Here is a 12,505-nt window from a genome sequence, read left to right on the forward strand (position 1 = left end):
CCAATGAGAAACGTACACATTTTGGTTTTGTGAAATTAGGACCTTAATTTCGTGCTCTTTAATATATGTTTATAAAAATTTTGGAACACTTTATACAACATACGTTGAATTATTGTGGTTCACTTGCACTCTTTGTATTCTTTACCTTTTTGGAAAAGTACACTAGTTTTGAGTTTTATTTTAAAAGGAAAATCTACTTCGGAAACAACAATTATTAATCGCCCTAAAAGTGTCATCATGTATACATATAGTATCTTGTTACCAGCTAACATGTAGTAATAATATGAAATGACCATCTATTCCTTAACTTTAAAAAAAATGCGCTAAACTTTCTCTTAGTTTCTTCATCATCTTCAATTCTTCATGTAAATAAATAGTATCATGAGGCCATGCATTATATTCTCCATTTTTTATTCTTCATCATTCGCACCACAATACCAACTCTTTTACCATTGACCTTAATCACATAATCTATGTTATACCTATCACTCTCCATTTCTTTTATTTATAATTTTTTAACATAATTTATATTTAAGCATTTTAGTTTAATTAATTATTCTATGTATATATGGCTTGTGTGAAACTATTTGTGTATATATAATACTTCAATTATTTAAAAAAAACTGAAAAAGGCTCAAAAGAGCCGTAGAAAAGCATTCAACTATGAATTTTTTTTGAAAGATGAGCTAAATTACAAGGATTAATCACTTAGAGGCTGGAAAAATATTTTTTTTCAAAAGGAGCGTTGCCTCTATTTGTAATGGCGGTGAGTTTTAAAAATATAGGGGTGTCGGAGTTAGTAAGAAAATGTAAAAACTTTTACACGTACGATGTATCTCCCCTCCATTCTTAAATAGCGGAGACTGCAAAAGTATCCCCCTCCCTTTCTAACGGAGGGTAGGGGTGTTCAAAGTCGGATATCCGGAGTTTCGGATATCCGAACATTTCGGATAGTCGATTTCACTATCCGAATCCGTATCCGAAATTTCGGATACGGATTCGGATAGTGAAACGGATATCCGAATTCAGAAAAACTGAAAAAAAAAAAATCAAATCAAATCTGCTTAAAATTAAACATGCATTCCAAATCCTAACATAAAATCACCAAGTACAATATTGTTATTGAATAATTTTCTCACAGATTACCTTAAAGACCTAAACAATAATTTAAGGATCTTGAATAAATCCTTAGTTTGCAAGTCTTGTATTGTTTTACAGCCACTAGAATCGTTAGTAATTTGAAAGCAATATCCTTTCGTTGGCCAAATTAATTAATGCCATAAGAAAAAGAATAAATAAGGCTACTTATCGGATTCGTAAGTCGGTAGTCAAAGAAGTCATAACCACAGTTGCTGCAGGGATTTCATACAATCTATCAATGAGGAATTCGCATGGCTAGGAAGAGTCGTGGAGATAGGAAAGAACGAAGAAGAGAGCACTGAGATATAGAGAGGCAGTTAGAGAGCGGCGTATATTTTAGATCTAGGGCTTCATACCTCATATCTCTCGTTAGTTGTATATAAAATAAAACTAAAAAAAGTACTAAATTTGTTATTTCGGATAGTTCGGATATCCGAACCATCCGAAAAATCTCATAATTGCTATCCAAATCCGAATCCGAATTTTCGGATATCCGAATTTTCGGATAATTCGGATACGAATTTTCGGATAATTCGGATACGGATTCGAATTCGGATTTTTTGAACACCCCTAACGGAGGGGAGTCTAAAAAAGTTATTTTCCCTCAATTTGTAATGACGGGGAGTCAACAAAATGTTTTTTTTATACAAAAGTTTGGGAACTGATGCTACTTTAAAATTTGTAGTTTTGCAAAACTATTTTATAATATTGTTTTTAAATTTTAGTCATCAAAATCTTGAACCACTTGCTTTGAAGACAGATATATCTTATGTATGAATCTCATTCAGTGGCGGATCTAGACATAAATTTCAGGGGTAACGTTCAAAATTTTTTTTTGCCGTATTTCATACAATGTAAACGAAAAAAATAGAAACACGTTACTTGGTGTGCGAATTTCTCCTATTCGGTTTTTGAAAGTTTGAAATCGAGCCATTACATGTTCTTTTACTTTATTGAACATTTCTCTTTCGACTGCACAAATTAAAACATTGTTCAAATACTCATCACCCGTTCGCTTACGCAAACTCGTATTGATAAGCTTCATTTTAGAAAAACATATTTCAATGGTTGCGGTTGTACGACCTTTTGGGTTTCTAGCATTACAAGAGCAATGTCACACATTCATTCAATTTTGCAAATTTATCATCTTCCTTTAAAGTGTGATGAAAGGCCGTACGATCACCCGAAATACACCTTCTTTATTCATTACCAAAATCATTCAGATACATTTCCGAAATTGCCACTATTTTAGATATATCAAACTTGGAAAACGTATCTCAAGATTTAAACCAGACATATTTTCCAACAAACTAGTTGAGACCTCATTAAGGGCATGTTTGGGATTCAGCTTGAATTATGCTTATTGGTTTTTTCAAAAAACCCATTTTTACAAGCCACGATTTGGGGTCTTTAAAAAACTGTATTTTAACCCTTTTAAAAACTAAAAAAAAGGATTTTCGTGACATTTTAACTTATTTCCTTTTTGAAAACACCAATAAGCATTTTTCAAAATCAATCACAAGCATGCTCTAATTCTATTTCAAAGTTCTTGAATTTGTATATCTAAAACCGTATTAAAAATTTCGACCTCAAAATGATTATTCTGTTGAGCCTATTTTTGTTTGATGTTTATCGTTCAAACAAAAGAAAAAAAAAGGTTATTGGCTTCTATTTGCTTTGGGCTATAAATTTGTTTGGACATCATTTGATTTAAACTTTTAAAAAATGATGATTCTATTGAGCATGCTTGTGTTTAAGTCTGTCCCGCTTAATATTTTTCGTTCAAACAAAAAAAAGGTTATTTATTTTTATTTGCTTTGGGCTATAAATTTGTTTGGCATTTATTTAATTTGAACTTTTAAATTGGTTGGCCTTTAAACAAGTAGGGGTAACGTAATATTTTTTGAGGGGTATCGAAATACGAAAATCAACCCAAAAGGAAAAAACAATTACACTGCCGACGAAAAGTTGAGAGGTAGCGTCTAATTGTTAACTACATCCGCACTAACCTCATTTATACCTCGTTACATACGTTGCAAAGTACTCAAGTAAAAGAAATTAGTCAAGAAAGTTAGTTAAGAAAATCACATATGGTGATTAAAAAAATACACACTAAGTTTACAAAAAACTGTTTTGTAATATTGTTTTTAAATTTTCAACTTTTAAAATCTTGAACCACGAATTTTGTAGATTAATTTTAAATTGACATTAAAAAGAGTCTCCTCCTTTTGCAAACTCCCCGCCGTTACAAATGGAGGGGAGAGAACTTTTTTACACTTCCCTTCGTTAGAAAAGGGAAGGAAGATACTTTTGCAGTCCCCGTCATTAAGAATAAAGGAGAGATACATCATACATGTAAAAGTTCTTACATTCTCTTATTAACTCCAACACCCCTATATTTTTAAAACTCCCCGCTATTACAAATGGAGGCAACTCCCCTTTTAAAAAAATTATTTTTCCAGCCCCCCAAGTGATTAATCCTTGTAATTTAGCCCCTCTTTCACAAAAAAAAAAAATCTTCAACGATCCAATTTAGAAGCATTCTTCAAATTGTATATATCAGGAAGACGAAGCTAGTTACGCTATGCGTGGAATGAAAAAGTGGCATGGCGTTCCTTGCTGGTCACACCGTGCCAGCTAAGACCATGCGACCCCTCCACTAACCCATACGACATTACCTCACAACCTTATTTTTTCGGATTGCAACCCATTCTCCTCGCTACTCTCAACTAAATTAAACCTTCACATTTTTTCTTTGTATTTTCAGGTTTTAACTGATTATATGGTAGAATGCATAGAAGATTAGAAGTGATAAAAAGACTAAACCACACACTACGATTCTTCAATAGGTACAGACATACGACAACTTTACATCGTTGCCACGTCATCGATCACCTTTAACCACCACACCAACGTTATACAATCCCCTACCACATATATTTTAACCATCCACACCATCTCCAACCAAAACTTAAGCGATGAATACCGAATAAATTAGCATCTTAGACGCGTAAATTCGCTTTTATATTTAAATAAACCTATAAATTTTAAGTAAGACATTATGAAATAAGAATTTAATTCATATAATGCACATCTCAAAATATATTCTCTTTACGTACAATTTGAACAAAAAAATATATTTGGGGACAAACACATTTTCAGACAGAATTTACGTCACATTCATGGTTTCACACCGTCCAATAATTACTACTACTCATAATAACCAAATCATAAAAGACGAAAATGTCCTGTCAAAGCATCTATTTCACACCCACAGCCACATCATCACCAAAAGGGCAATAAAGTAACTGCACACACAACAGCAGTGTGAGTTAAGTTACTCTTCTCGTTTGTTTTATGAAGAAGCTGCACTTCACATAAAGTTGATGAACTGAGCCTCACTCCATAAACAGCAAATAAATTCATTACCGATCTAACCCTAATTCTAATTCTTCGATCGTCTGTACAAATCAGTCTGCATTAACCAATTCGGCGTTAATTGAGTTTAATTCCGTTGAAATTGTTTTGCGTTTGGTGTAAATAGAGCTTCAAAACCTAATTAATGGAGGCGTACGGACGGAGCACGGGGAGAATCGGGTTGGGTTGGATGCAGACAGGTCAGGACACCGGGATTGAAGGTAATGCTTCGATGATAGCTTTATGTTTTGGTGAATGATTTATTTGTTAATTATTTATATTTAGGGTTTGGAATAATGTACGGAGTATGGTTTTGGAGTTATTGTTTGTGAAATTGGTTGTGTGTGTGTAATTTGGGGAATGCGTGTAGGATCGATGATGCGATTGGAGTTGTCGAGTGGAATAGAAGAGTTTTATCCAGAGAGATTTGGTGTGGTGGATTGTGCTTATTATATGAGGACTGGAACGTGTGCATATGGTAGCAACTACAGATATAACCATCCGCCTGATCGTCGTAGCTCGGTACTCTCTTTGATCATTTGCTTGTTTTGAGATTCTTTTTAATAAAGCATACATGGTGTTCTGTAGAGAATTTGATTGTCATTGAGTATATTTAGTGATTTGCACATATTATGAATCTAATTAGACTCATAAACTGTACTCACTGATTAGGCTGTGGAGGTGCAAGAACTGCAGTAGGTGGGCCCTACCCGGAGCATCCAGGAGAACCTTCTTGCCAGGCACTCTGTTTTATTATTTAACTTCTTTGAAATTTAGATTTTAGACATGCATTTAACTTCTGTTTAATAATTGTTTGTATTTTCTGAATGTTGCAGTATTATTTAAGAACAGGCACATGTAAGTTTGGGGTATCATGCAAGTTTGACCATCCTAGACACGCGGGCGGATCATTGAGTAACGTGCCACTAAATTCTTACGGATGTCCATTACGACCAGTAACTATTCCCATCTCGTCTTTTCTGTTACAACCGATTGTTTCTTGTTGTGCACGAGTGTCAAATCTGCAAACTTTTGTGTATCAAAACAGGACGAGAAAGATTGCTCCTACTATTTGCAAACGGGGCAGTGCAAATTTGGTATAACTTGTAAATTCAATCATCCTCAACCAACCGGCGGATCCTTGCCGCCAGCAGCATCTGCACGCCCGTTTTATTCAACCGTGCAGTCTCGCTTACCTGAACAATATGTGGGCCAGTCAACCAGCTATAGGGCTGCTAGACCACCATTAGTACCTGGTTCCTACCCTCCTGGTGCTTATGGTCCTGTATTACTTCCACCTGGCATGGTTCCTTTACCAAATTGGAGTCCTTACTCGGTAAGAAAATATATAATTTCCAATTAATTATCGGTCCTGGTCAACATGGTCAAAACCGGTTCGTGGGCGGTACCTGTTCTGTTTGGAACTGGTTCGTAAGATTGAAAACGCTTATTGATGGAACCGTTTCAAGTTTGGTTAGGAACCAGTTTTGTATGAAAATGTATTTTTTGTTTTATGTATAAAACATACATGCAAAAATACACAGTTACACACATAAACCATAGAACATTCATGAATAAATTACATACATAACATACATAATATACATTCATACATACATGCATGCATATACATGCATAACATACATGATATACATATATGCATACATAGATACATAACATACATAGTATACATATATGGATACGAAATATACATACATACATAACACACAAAAGTAGATAGATACATGCATCGGTTTCAAACCCAATATCGGCTAACTGGTTCCATTGTGTACCTCTATTCTTAATGTGTCAATAGTTTATGAGATGCAGGGACGCGCAAGCCCAGCCCTGTCTCCCAGTGCTCAACCTTCTGTATATGAAGTGAATACTGCAGGCCCGCCTTTTGCAGCCCAGTATCGTCCTTTTCCACCTTCTACTGGCCAGATAGGCAGTAGTCAAACCGAGAGAGTATTTCCAGAAAGACCCAGTCAACCGGAATGCCAATACTACATGAAAAATGGTGATTGCAAATTTGGTGCCAGTTGTAAGTTTTATCATCCACCCGATTGGGCTATACCAATTGACAATTGTGCCCTCAGCCCCCTTGGTCTCCCTTTGCGTCCTGTAAGCCCGTTATAATTTTATTAATAATTATAACTATATGATGGTAACCTTTTGTGAATGAACAGGGGGTGGACGCTTGCAATTATTATGTTAAAAACGGGCAATGCAGGTTCGGGCGGACCTGCAAGTTTGACCACCCGGTTTCAAGTGCGGTTAGATATGGACCTACTGACATACCGGTTGCACCATATATGACCATGGCTCCTTCGGGTTCATTCTCTGAGTGGTCTAAAATGGACCCTCATGCAAGTAGTTCAGGTGGTTTGATGTTTCCTCTGGATCAAATAGGGTCAACAGGGGGCATGCAGCTCTCGAGTCAAAGTCAAAGTTCTTCAACAAGGTAGTGGAAGATGGTGGTTAGGTGCTACCTGTGTTTCAACATGCTGCAATTTTATAAGTGTTTGGAGAAGAAGGGTAGCCGTTAGACGATCTGATGGCTCAATGGATGTTTTATAAACAAAATAATGTGAAACATGGTTTTGTAATCCAAACACTTATGTACAAACTAACGGGTGTTTTAAAATCCCGTCTTTTAAATATAATAATATTTTATCAGTCTTCCGCTTTATAACCCTAAACTCTGATATATTTACAAAACAGAGGTACCAACGTTGGGTGTCACGCCCAGGCCCTGAGCCGGGGTGTGACACAAATCTCCACGTGTATTTTTTTACTGAATGTCAATTAAACTGTTGATGATCTTATTATTATAGTCAGAAGAAAATGAACATTGTACGACAATTTTACATTAAAGAGAGGAGAGCTAACAGTTAGCAATAGTATTAGTCGTGGTGGACGTTTGTGTTACTTCATGCTATTTCTATTTAAATAATTATAATGACTTAAATTGATAACAGGGTAATCAAACTTACGGACAGGGGTAATTTGGTAATTTTGTCGGGCACTTGAAAAATATTGATACATGTATTGCTGACATATTGCGCATGTTATTTGAGTAGGAGGATTAGGGGGTGGTGATGATAGGGGGTGGTGATGATACAAGAGGCAACGGTTTTAGTTAGTTTTTGGCACACGGCTCAAGCGAGCCAAAGGTTTTGGAAGGTTTGTTTCCTTTTTACTATAATGGTTTCGGTTTTTAAAAAAAATGTTAATTGGGTTATGATTGTGGGATCATTGTGTAATAAACTCTATTATATTATTTACGGTTATAAAACAAAGTTATTTATTTATTTTTAATTCAAGGCAAGGGATCACTGGATTCATTTTTGGTATAGAGGGTCTTAATAGTTCAGGTTTAAGCACATATGCTGCTGTAAGTTTTGACTATTCTATTATTAATCATTGACCAATTTAGTCAACTCTTTTAACATATGATTTTAAGCATTATTAATTGTAATTTTAATGTTTAAAAGGTTGGAATTGCTTACGTATATTTTGGTTTGGTTTTACATCATGAGTATAATCGAAACCAAACTGTTTGGTATGGTTTGAACTTTGAAAGTGTTATCTACATATGTATATTACAAAACATTACAAAGCAACCATGAAACCAACTAGATGCTTTTTACATTTCAAGATGACCTTTATAAACTATAATTTGTAAACTTCTCAATGTTCACCCCTTTACTTTGTAAACTCATTGGACCCTTGATGGTGCAAACGGTATAATAATATTTATTGTATACTTATATTATATTCTATTATAATGCATTTTAAGACGCTGAAAAAGTTCAAGTAGTTAGAGCATTTTATGCTTATGGAGTTATAATATAATACTTAATGCATTTACTTAATAATGTAAGGGAGCAAAATTGGCATTATGCGCTATCACTCATGCGACTTTTAGTTAGTTAACAAGTACTCATACTTTTACACCCTTATCTTTACCAATATAATTTAAAAAAAAATCATTCTTGGACCAACAATCTGATGACATAATATACATATAAATATGAACCCTTTTTGGAACAAAGAATTCTAACATTATTATTTGTCCAAAGAGAGAAAGTTTTGAAGTTGATATTAGTGCTGTTAACCCCAAAGTCAAAACTATGTTTTATTTGGTGAAGTGGCGATGTTGTTACAAAGGAGGCGGAGATGGTAAAATTATGTGTTATTTGCGTTTACTTCTTCACATAATCAAACAGTTCATTCACTTATTTTAACTTTTGTTTATGTTATTCAATCTCGTTATTTGATGGTTTATTCTTGCTAATGTATGTTAAACATTATTAATGTTGTTGAGTTCAACTTTTTTGTACTCAACCCCGTGTATCACACGGGTTAATAACCTAGTATGAAATATAATGAAATAACCTTGATGCAGATTCCCCACAGGGACCGAAGCACATTAAAATTCTTGTGTTGTATATATATTTTTCGGTACTGCGTGATATGAATACCGTGTATACGGGCTCGATTGTGTTTTTGTGTTCCGCCTACGCCACTTTGTTCCTAGCAAGTAGTGTTACATATTTATCAATCCATCAAGTTAAAGTCACTCGAAAGAGAGAGAAATATTATTATATATTAACTAGGGAAGTACGCGGTACATGTGATATACGCGTTTAAACTGTTCATGAGTTAGCTAGAAGAATCATTGGCACTGTTGGATCAAATCAAATATCACCAACAGGCCCGAAGGACCACCTCCACCATCCCTGCTATCACCTGCCCTTCACAAACATTAAGTTAACGGAGTTAATTAGTTAGACTAGGTAGTTAAGTTGACACCGTTAGTAGTTACTTAATTAACTGTCAATTTCAAAGGGTATAAGCATCCTTGTAATCTCATTGAGTGATAGATGGGCGTGTGTGTAGCCGTTCCAAAAAAAAAAAAGAGTGAGCACGATTAATCAATAAAAATATCATTTTTTGCGTTCTTGTATCGATCCTATTTTTACTTTAGGCACATCATGGTTTCCCATACCAGATATTTTTATGAAGTGATAAAAGGTTCATCACTTTATTTGATTCTTTAACAGTAATTGTCATCCAAAATAATGAAATACAGGCTTTTATATGGCAGATTCTTACATAATAAAGGTTTCAGTGTTAGTGGTGGCTATTTTCTTAGCAAAACTACTCATATAAAATCTAAACTCCAATTTTTTTTCAAAAATTTGCTCTGCGAAAACTAGTGAACAAATCAAATATGTTTTTTCCTACTAGCGAATGGTCCACTTTGTATAACACTCCTTTAATCTTGTTGTCAAGTTCGGGTCCTTCAAGGGAAAATAGTGATAAACACTACTAACAATTATTAGGCATATTCGTAAGTACAGCACAAACAGAATAGAAGACTAAAAGATGTTGATCTGACATATTTGACAGAGAATTTATCCCTTGTCCAATGTGAACAAAGCGCAACCCTTATACCACGCCACCACCACCACAAACAAATGAAGCGATGCTTTCTGACCGTATATTTAAAAGAAGGTTTGTTGTATCATTTTAGTCCAAGTTATAAGTTAGTATCGCGAGAGTCATTATAACTTTTAAAACTCTTTATGTTGAGGATAGAGGTTTAGCAGTAGTTTCGTATTATCTCCGTATAATAAAAAATTATTTCTTAAGAGTTAAGATATAGAACTGATTTGCAGGCATTCATGATTTAATGATTTAAAATAATTCATAGACAACACAAAAATGAAAATCTTGTAAAAAAATTGAAAGTGCTAGATTCGGATCAAGAGTAATTATGGCTCTTTGCTTCATAACGATCCATCCATGAGTTGGACATTAGGTTAATTTGTTTCTCACAAGAAATTTTCTGGATTCGCCACCTACTGTGACTTGCAGGAAAAGTGTTACTAGAATGAAGATCATGATGGTTAGTTTATGGAGTATAGATATATATATGTTTCTAGAAACTAGAATACTGATCTAGGCCTATATTGATATATCAACTGCCTAAATTGATATTTGCAATTTCTGTTGATGATGATAATTTGTTTTATATCTGTTTAGGTAATACTTCATTCAGTTTATACTCACTGAGCTTGAAACCGTGTGAACGAACTCACACGCTCATAATATTCGCATGTTTGGAAGAATGTAACCAAGTTGGTGGCGCAATATAAAGAATCATACAAAGCCGACCGAAAGCAATCTCATTCCCAATCTTTTTACCCTGAGAATAAAAATATTTAGAAATTGATTGAAGGAATCTGTTTGAACAAATATTGACCAGCCCTTTAAACTTTCTTCCTTTTCATGTACTGCTAAGTAATTAGGCCCGTAGAATGTGGAGGACACAAACACATAGTCTTTAAATCGCCCACGTTGTTCAAACAACTAAACTACCTTAATTAATGATCATTTGGTACATGTAATCAATGTTTTTCTGACTGAATAGTGCAAATTCAAGGAGAATATATGTGCTCAACTTGTTCTTTCAAACGGTATCTATCTTTCAAAAGATACCGGCCTTTAGTTGTTTTCAAGCATCTCTTCGTTGATCTTTCTTGCTTGGTTTTCGTATAAATAGAAGTGGCATGAAAACATCAAACTTCAAGCAAATCTCATCTCCCAAATCATCGGATCGCGGTCTAATTAATTTGGATTTTGATCCTTTGAGATGGAGAAGATACAAGCATTGACATCACAGAATGGAGTTGTGATATTCACCAAGAGCACATGTTGCTTGTGTTATGCAGTCACCATTCTGTTCCATGAACTTAGGGTCAACCCGATAGTTTATGAGATTGACCAACATCCCGACGGAAGGGAGATGGAGAAGGCTCTTCCTAAACTTGGGTGCAGCTCACCTACCGTGCCAGCTGTATTCATAGGTGGCAAGCTTGTGGGGTCCACCAACGAGGTCATGTCGCTCCACCTGAGCGGCTCGCTCATTCCACTGTTGAAACCATATCAGTCACTCATGGCTTAAATAAACTTGCACACTTATCTTATGGGTACATTTTATGTAAGGAAATAAAGGTTGGCTCAAGAATGATGAGTAGTAGCAGTCAACTAGATTATTAATTCTTACTAGTATTTAAATAGCTTGTTATTATGATTATTAATTCTATAGTAAGCAAGATTTGCTTGTTAGGTTACTATGATTATTATTAGTTCTTGGACTATGAATGTAACTTATTTAATGTATGTTTGCTGGAAACACATGACTATATGCTTCATATGAATGTGATTATGATCTATTATTTATTAAGAACTTTCTTGTATGTGTGTGTGTATTATATATATGAATCTTCCAAAGGAAAAGGAGGCTAAAACATAACATAGTTTCGATCCTTCCAGATACATTTGATGTATACAAAACGAGTAATCTCGAGTTAAGAATCATACAAAATCGGCTGAAGATGTAGCTGATATATTCCACCTTTTACATTTCTGAACTATGATTTTCATAAAAAGTTAAAAGAGGATATATGCTCTACTTTTAAATAAAGAGAGGTACTGAATACTCTTTAAATTTCAGTCACTTTTATTTATTTGGTAATCCTATATTTTTGTTTACAATTCCCCTTCTCAGAAGCCCGGTGGCGGCCACTGAATCTTAACTTGAGCACTCTACAAATATGAATGATATCCCCGCCCAAGATCTCCTAAAATGCAAATAAGCCACTTGTCATGCCCAATGATAGATTTCCTTCCGAGGATTAGTCGACCCTTAGGATCAGTTTTATATTCTTTATATTAATAAATTATACCAGGCTGCCGTCCCTTTTACCTAAAAGAAGAAAAGGAAAAAAGAAAAAAGATTGTGCGAGAACAATATTTTACTGGTATATATGCTAGCTTCTTCATTAGACTTGCTTTGATCTTTTGTGATCTGAATATTCCTCATTTGATAAATTAGTTGCATATATGCATACATGCATATTAAAACCAGTAAATA

At 34.6% G+C, this 12,505-nt stretch overlaps 2 protein-coding genes across 2 annotated transcripts; both read left to right on the forward strand.

Moving 5' to 3' along the window:
- The first annotated feature begins 5,246 nt into the window (after nt 1–5,246).
- LOC143625822 (zinc finger CCCH domain-containing protein 32-like) lies at nt 5,247–7,078 on the forward strand. The gene is made up of 4 exons (XM_077096058.1): nt 5,247–5,513; nt 5,606–5,893; nt 6,388–6,681; nt 6,747–7,078. The coding sequence occupies exons 1-4, from the start codon at nt 5,385–5,387 to the stop codon at nt 7,023–7,025; spliced, it is 990 nt and encodes a 329-aa protein (XP_076952173.1). The 5' UTR covers nt 5,247–5,384; the 3' UTR covers nt 7,026–7,078.
- A 4,075-nt stretch (nt 7,079–11,153) lies between these two features.
- Nucleotides 11,154–11,659, forward strand: LOC143625823 (glutaredoxin-C13-like). The gene has a single exon (XM_077096059.1). The coding sequence runs from the start codon at nt 11,222–11,224 to the stop codon at nt 11,531–11,533; it is 312 nt and encodes a 103-aa protein (XP_076952174.1). The 5' UTR covers nt 11,154–11,221; the 3' UTR covers nt 11,534–11,659.
- The last annotated feature ends 846 nt before the right edge of the window (nt 11,660–12,505 follow it).

This window comes from Bidens hawaiensis, unplaced genomic scaffold, assembly GCF_021521415.1.
Source record: "Bidens hawaiensis isolate Kalapana, Puna unplaced genomic scaffold, B.hawaiensis_p1.1 tig00004242_1, whole genome shotgun sequence".
NCBI lineage: Eukaryota > Viridiplantae > Streptophyta > Magnoliopsida > Asterales > Asteraceae > Bidens > Bidens hawaiensis.